The sequence below is a fragment of the Dendropsophus ebraccatus genome, chromosome 10 (assembly GCF_027789765.1).
Source record: "Dendropsophus ebraccatus isolate aDenEbr1 chromosome 10, aDenEbr1.pat, whole genome shotgun sequence".
Classification (NCBI taxonomy): Eukaryota; Metazoa; Chordata; class Amphibia; order Anura; family Hylidae; genus Dendropsophus; species Dendropsophus ebraccatus.
The window spans coordinates 27,196,538-27,204,696 of NC_091463.1; the positions used below are offsets into that span (position 1 = coordinate 27,196,538).

The 8,159-nt window shown below is 42.4% G+C and overlaps 1 protein-coding gene across 1 annotated transcript in view; it reads left to right on the top strand.

Moving 5' to 3' along the window:
- Positions 1–8,159, top strand: part of CRB2 (crumbs cell polarity complex component 2) — a 74,928-nt gene that overhangs the window by 25,975 nt on the left and 40,794 nt on the right. Inside the window, exon 2 of the mRNA XM_069985974.1 lies at positions 194–859. Within this exon, the coding sequence (XP_069842075.1) occupies positions 194–859 (666 nt within the window). The remainder of the gene's footprint in view (positions 1–193; positions 860–8,159) is intronic.

The window sequence follows — 8,159 nt, forward strand, 5'->3', positions numbered from 1 at the left end:
CCCACGCAGGTTCTGATTTGGTTGACGTTCCATGTCTCTCAGTAAGTTCACCAATGCTAAATACACTACAATAATGCACAGTGTGAACACAGTCTAATAGGAAAGTCAGTCCTTAAGTAGACGGAAGATTTGCCCAGGTAGTTTTAGCAATACATAATTTTAATACTTTTTTATAACTTTTTTGCATCTCTAGGTCTGGCACAGAACTGTCTACCTAATAGCTGTCTGAATGGAGGAACATGCCAGGAGACACCTGGTGGGTACACATGCCACTGCCCCACAGAGCCTCAGGCCTTCACCGGACCAGACTGTTCAGTATTATATAACGCATGCACTGTATATCACTGTCCTAACAACCACAATTGTCAAACTGTCCCTGGGTCCCTACACTACCAGTGTATCTGCCAACATGGATCTAATTGCACTACATGTGACAGTAACCCATGTGCCCTACCAAACTCCCAGTGCTCCGATGAAGACGAAACGTTCACCTGCACATGCCAAGCTGGATATAGCGGTCTGCAATGCCAGAATAAGGTGTCACCATGTGCACCCAACCCTTGTGATCACAACGCTCTGTGTGTAGAGAACATGGACAACTACACGTGTGATTGTCAACCAGGCTACACGGGGCAACACTGTGAGATTGTGCTAAACACCTGTGCACCTAACCCATGTTACAATGGTGCCATCTGTGTGGAGAAGGAAAACAAATACTTCTGTTACTGTGTGCCAGGTTTCCAAGGACATCACTGTGAAATAGACATAAATGAGTGTGCATCCAAGCCGTGCCAGAACAATGGCTCCTGCCTCAACCTAAAGGATAGCTACATGTGTCAATGTGCCACGGGCTACACAGGTAAGGGTGCAGGGCATTGGATAATTCATGAACTAGGAGACACTCTTTAAGATATGTTATTATTTCTATCTGGATATGCGCTACTCGGACAGTAGTGTTGATGCTGTAGCGTAGGAGTGCACAGGTGTGATGTTGGTACCTGTTTGATATAGCCGGTTTGTGTCCCCTGCCGTCTGACCCCTAGTGTCATAGAACCCGTCCTAGGTGGGTAGCATGAGCCCCAGTCTTCAGTTATCTGGGTGTAGGGAGTTTACGAGACTTCCCAGTTGCCCTGCACTGTGCAGTAGGATATTTAGACCTTTTCACTCTGGTAGCTTTGTTCTACTGGGGATGCTTCCTCTAGTAACAAGAGATCGCCCTGCAAGTTTTTGAGAGGTTCCTGGCATGAGCTAGGGTATTCCTAAGTGGCAGTTTTCCCCTACTTGGACTTAGCACTGCATAATAGAAATAGTGGTCACTGCTGTAGAAGCAATCTTTAGCTGAGCTGGTCTCTCACACATCTGTCCTTGTGGACCTCCAACGACTAACTCCCTGTACTTCCTCCCACATGGAGATAACTCCTCCTACAAGGTGAGTGTGTGTAAGGGAGGACAAACAGCATAGGAGAGATAGAAAGAGCACCTACTAGTGGTCAGCACAAAACACATGGTACATCCTATTCCATCCAGCAGACCCTATCATGTACATCCCAATGACACCTTTTTGCTCTCTGTCATTTTTACAGAGTTCTACAGATTTGTTTCCTTAAAGTGACTGTACCACCAGGCCCAGGCTGAAGCACTGGAGGTGGCCGACCCACCCCCAGTGGGAAGAAACCCCAGCCCCTCCATGACGTGACTCCATTAGAATCAATGGAACCCTATCATAGAGGGGCTACAGTTTCCTCCCACTAACGGTGGGTCGTCCCGCCTCCAGTGTTTCAGCCTGGGCCTGGTGGTACAGTCCCTTTAAAGGGGGTTATCCAGGATTTGAGAGAGAACCCATATACCGATGGCTACCTAAGGTAGGTCAGACAGGGGTCACGTCTTGGCCCTGCTCAGTAACGCCCCACTCCCGGCTGCTATCAGCAGCCAGGGATATTGCTATTATCCGATGCAGCCCAATTGCAAAACTGACAGCAGCATTTAAATGCCATTAAAACAGCATCCGTGGTGATCTAGTGGCTGGATTCCCCATGCGCAATGTGATCGTGAATAAAAAAAAATACTATCCCATAGTAAAAGTTTAAATCTCCCGCTTTTCCAATTTTAAGGCTTTGTTGCCAAGCTGTATAAACAATGGATCATGAACATTAATTCTGGCTGGAGGTAGTTTTAAACAACGGCCATTCATGTGGAATGGCCGTTGTTTATACAGCGTGGGAATGAAAATAAATAAATAAAAATGAAAAACATATTTGCAATTGCCAGGTGCGAAAATGCCCAAACTATTAATTTCTGAGATCCCTGATCTCACACGGTAAACAAGTGCAAAAAAAACTTTAAAAAGAAAAAAAAAATGCAGCTGCAGATTTTTGGTCACATCAAATTTAAAAAAAAGTTCCATATAGACAAGCAAGCTACCAATTGAAAGTACAGATCACAGCCCCATAGACCTAAAAATAAAAGCTTTATAAGGATGGTAATAGTGCAATTTTAAACAATTTTATTTATTTTTTCTTATTTTTTCATTTTTTTTAAGTAGTCATACATAGATAATATAGATAGCAAGTCAGTTTTACCATAGGACGAACAGTGTAAAGTGTTCACTCCATCTTATCACCAGTATATTAAAAGGGTTATCCAGCAAAAATCTTTCTTTCAAATCAACTGGTAAGAGAAAGTTATATAGATTTGTAATTGACTTCTTTTTAAAAATCTCAAGTCTTCCAGTACTTATCAGCTACTGTATGTCCCACAGAAAGAGGTGTTTTCATTCTGACACAGTGCTCTCTGCTGACATCTCTGACAGGAGACAGGAACTGTCCAGAGCAGCAGCAAATTCCCATAGAAAACCTTTCCTGCTCTGGACAGTTCCTCTGTCCGTCAGAAGTGGCAGCAGAGAGCACTGTGTCAGACTGAAAATAAAACGTTTCCTGCAGGCCATACAGCAGCTGATAAGCATGGGAAGACTTAAGATTTTTAAATAGAACTAAATTACAAATCTATATAACTTTCCGAAACCAGTTGATTTGAAAGAAAAAGATTTTCACTGGATAATCCCTTTAAGTGTGCCACACACTTTTAAGTTAATTTTACAAGGTCTTCATACTGTACATGTTCTTCAGGGAACATCATAAATCTATAAATTCTATACTATATAGTAATAAGAGTAATCCCAGCAGTGACCTGCAGTCTGTAGTCCAGGCCTTAGTTTCGCTCGCCCCTCCACTGCCCCCACCACACCACAGCCTGGTACTATCAGGCAATGACAAGTCTCTGTGTGTGGGAATGTGAGGGGCACAGCGGAAGAATTCTGTGTGTGATCAATCACTGTGTAAAGTTTGCAACATTTCTGGCTGGAAGTTGAAAGGAGACCCCCGGACCCCACAGCTAGTTACCACACTAAGCTAATAATATGTGACAAGCGGATGGAGAGGTGCAGCAGAGGACGCTGCCGGTGGGATAGTGTTATTCACATTACACAACATCTGCCATGTAAAATGCTAATGAATTGTCCCTAAATATGTGGGTGGAAAGCTTCACCTTTACTACAGCCAAGAGGCTATGTCATTGTGATGATAACATTGTATCGGAAAACTTCTATTCATTTAGTATTCCTGGCTGGCTGGAGCATATACTTCACCTGATCAGGTAAAGTATCAGCTCCTACGGCCGGGGGGTTAAGGGGACGGGTTACAGACAAACTCGCAGCAGGGATGTACACCCCTGCTGCGTGTTTGTCTGTCACTGAAAGTATAGGGTTGGGATCCGCAGTGAGTCTCGCTGAAAAAACACAGCAAGGAACTCACTGCGGATCTGGCAAGTGGGTTTGTAGCCTAAGGGTGCCTTTACACAGACAGATTTATGGCAGATTTTTTTAACCAAAACCAGGAATGGATTTGAAAAGAGGAGAAATCTCAGTCTTTCCTTTATAACCTGATCTCTGTTTATAGTCTGTTCCTGGCTTTGGTTGCAAAAATGTGCCAGATAATCTGTCTGTGTAAAGGCACCCTTAGCCTGTTGTACACTTCCCCACTCAACCTATGCACTTATACATCATAGGTCAAGAAGGGGTTAACCCCTTACTGACCCATGATGTACAGTTACAGCACAGGCAAGGGTGAGGAATAGAGATGAGCGAACCTCGAGCATGCTCAAGTCTATCCGAACCCGAACTTTCGGCATAGCAGGGGCTGCTGAAGTTGGATAAAGTTCTTAAGTAGAGATAAGCAAACCGGGTTCGGGTTCGAGTCGATCAGAACCCGAACGTTCGGTATTTGATTAGCTGGGGCTGCTGAACTTGGATAAAGCTCTAAGGTTGTCTGGAAAACATGGATACAGCCAATGACTATATACTATATATATTTTCAGGTTTTCACATAGCCTTAGGGCTTTATCCAAGTTCAGTAGCCACCGCTATGCAAATGCTCGGGTTCGGATAAACTCGAGCATGCTCGAGGTTCGCTCATCTCTAGTGAGGAACTATATGACATGGGATTGTGATCTGCATCCATCACATTGGCATTTTAATAGCACACCCTCAATATATCTGCTACACCTCTAGGTCTGCCATTACTGATCTGCTGATGCAGTCTGCCTGTGGCAGAGCAAATAGATCAATCTATGCAAGAAAGTGATCACTTATAAAATCTCCCAAGAAAGTCTGGGGAAAAAATCATATATGTTTTACCCCCACGCACACATACACATATACACACACACTTTCCGTTTTCCAAATGTAACAAAAGTTATTTTTTTTAACAGTAAAACTAAGTAACAATTACAGTGTCCAACTTTGGTATTGTTGGAAATTATACTGACACGTATGATAAATTTTGGTTTGTGGATAAAGATGAGCGAATCGGGTTAATTGAACCGGGATCAACTCGAACCCGAATGTTCGGTATTTGATTAGCGGGGGGCTGCTGAACTTGGATAAAGCTCTAAGGTTGTCTGGAAAACATGGATACAGCCAATGACTATATCCATGTTTTCCACATAGCCTTAGGGCTTTATCCAACTTCAGCAGCCACCGCTAATCAAATGCTGAAAGTTCGGGTTTGGATGGACTCGAGCATGCTCCAGGTTCGCTCATCTCTATTTGTGGACAGTATTACAAAATGTAACTTATTTTTTTTTCATTTTGCCCGAAAACTTCTTTTTTTATAATACATAAAATAGTAAAATAAAGTCTCCCAAGAAATGAACCACAATATACCTGTCAGTGGAAAAATAGAAACAATACAGATCGCGGAAGGTGAGCAGGAAGATAATGTAAGGCAAATATCGAAATTTGAGGAACGGTTAAATAAACTATTTTGGGGGAAAATGCTACAAATACTGCATGGAAATACACGATATCCAAAACTGTGTGACAAGAGGCTGTAATAACTGAGCGAAGAGACCATCTCTGACCAAGGGGTAAAGTGTATAGTCCAATTACGGCTGTCTGTTCTCCATGAAGGAAGGTCCTGAGGTCGGCCACCTACTTGGCGGCATTTTTCCTCCTGAATTAACACAGATTTAATGGTCAAGCAGCAGAAACCAGCAATAAACATTCCCTTCCCTGATCTCTGTCTGCAGCTTAAAAAGACACTAGAATGCATTCAGCCCCATTGTGTGGTTTCCTTCTGGTTAGGTCATGCAAGCCAATAAAATTAAGTGGTGAGTTACGATTCACAGCAGGCAAAATCTACAGGGTCTGAGAAGCCGCCCCCTCCCCTCCCTTCTGCTGTGAGGACGGAGGGTTCATGGAATATATAGTGACCGGCCAGCAGATGTGGTGAAAGAAGTGACCTATATGCAAACTCTATATACAGGTCTGCCTGATGTATGAGAGCTGCTTTAACATCTTCGACAAAGGGAATAACTCAACATAAAAAATAGATATAAAAGATTATACATCCACATAAAACTTACCATGTAGAATTATACAGAGCAATACAACATTGACGTATAGTTTTTAAAAGACTTTGATCATACATTGCACACATAGTAACACCATACAGGACCTATATATATATATATATATATATATATATATATATATATTAGTCATATAATAATAATCATATCATTTCCAAATAATACTGCCACATAATCCCCTAAAAACACTGCTATACAGTAAAAAACAGGGATATACTAATACTGTACTGCCGTATTAATGCGTCAATGAGCCATCTGTTATACCACATGCTAGTTAAAGGGGTTCTCCACCTAAGAGCAGCAAAAAAATGAAATGTTAGCTAAATTACTCAACAAGTCCTCCTGAGTATTTTGAGCCGTCTCCTGTCTTTCTAGCTGCGGCCATTACTGAGTTACTGAGTTTTTTTTCTAAAAGCCAATCTATATCCATGATAGGAAACTACATTTCCCATCATGCATCTCCCTGATTGGTCTGTTTGCGTACTCACCCTCTTAGCTTTCTTTCCTCCCCACTGCTGTTATAACTAATGCACAGTAAACACAGGACTGTTTTATTCACTGATTTCGCATCACATCACCCCAATATGTATTCCGTACTAGCTGATGATGTAGCAGAGGTGATGCACGCATGGTGTGGCTATGTGCTGCATAACAGGCATCTGTTTACCAGGGGGTGGGGGTGTAGTGTAGGTTTAGATCTCTGCTTGCTGACTGTGAATGAAAACATTCTAGTTTCATACAGACTCTAAGAACATCCATCACACTTACAATATACAGAGCTGAGACACAAAGCCAGGTACATATGCCTGCATTCACTGACAGCAAGCCGAGATAGAGCTATAATGCTTCATATTACAGAAACCTAGGCTCAGGGACACATGTAAGTCTATGGAAGCAGCACAGGTGCATGGAGATGATGCAGATGATGTCTCCTGGGGGCCGGGTTACCAAGTCAATAGACAGCTAACCCAGCCCCCAGAGAGATCACATGTCCTCAGACCACAAAGGGAGGGGGAAGAGGGAGCAGGGCATTGTCAGAGTGGACCTAGAGTAGAGGATTTTACATTTCCAAATCAAATAAAAATCAGGAAAAAAAAACAGGGAAAGGGTGCGAGATAGGTTATACATGTATATTAGACATAGGGTGGTATTGGGAAGGGGGATCGTTTTAGAATATTGTTTTTGTTACCCGGATAACCCTTTTAAGGCTATATTACATGGCCCAATCTGCTAGTCAGGAGTAGGGACCCTTGGCTCCAGCTTTAGCTTTGGCTGTCTAGGCATGATGGGAGTTGTAGTTTTGGAACAGTTGGAGGGCCAAGGTTCCCCACCCCTGGCTAGATCATCACGGCTCAATAATTGTGCGGCCAGGGCTGCAGAACAGTCACTAGATCCTATCACATGAAAAGATGTGCAGCCAACATCAGGTTGTTTTTAACAGGTCAAAGCCAGTGATCAGCAGAGGAGGAGGTGAGTTTGCTCATTCGTTTTCTGATCACTGACCCTATTACACACGGAAATACCTGTATCTGCCGGAAATCATCCTGATGGGTGACATGGGCATTCACCACTTTTTTAAACGTTTTCTCTACACCAATTTTAATACAATATTAAGGATAAAATCCATGTCATAAGAGATTTGCACACAAGACTATCTACTACTATTGTCAGCATTAAGATTGTTCCCTAGTTGGGGTGTGTGAGCTTTTAGCAATAAATTGACATCGAGGCAGTGAGTCAGAAGATCAAGTTACAGCGTGGTGTTACACTGCCATCTGCTGTCAGAATATGTGAACAACAGTCAACTCCATGTTTACTAACACCACGGTAATGACTGCTCAGTATTATGGTACAATTTGTAGTAATAGCATAACTTTTAAACGATGAGGCTAAAACATTTTATATTGAATATAAAGTATCACATGAGTCATGCGGCTTCCATGGGGTCTGTCAGGGGACTCTGTGATCACTTCTGTATGAAATCAGTACACATGAGCTCTATTATTCTACATGTTGTATAGTGTACATATATATATATTTTCTGTATTTTCATGACTATGTGAAATGTGGAATTATATACTTACCGAAAAAGTGTGAAACAACTGAAAATATGTCTTATATTCTAGATTCTTCAAAGTAGCCACCTTTTGCTTTGATTCCTGCTTTGCACTCTTGGCATTCTCTTGATGAGCTTCATGCGGTGGTCACCGGAAATGGTCTTCCCACAGTCTTCA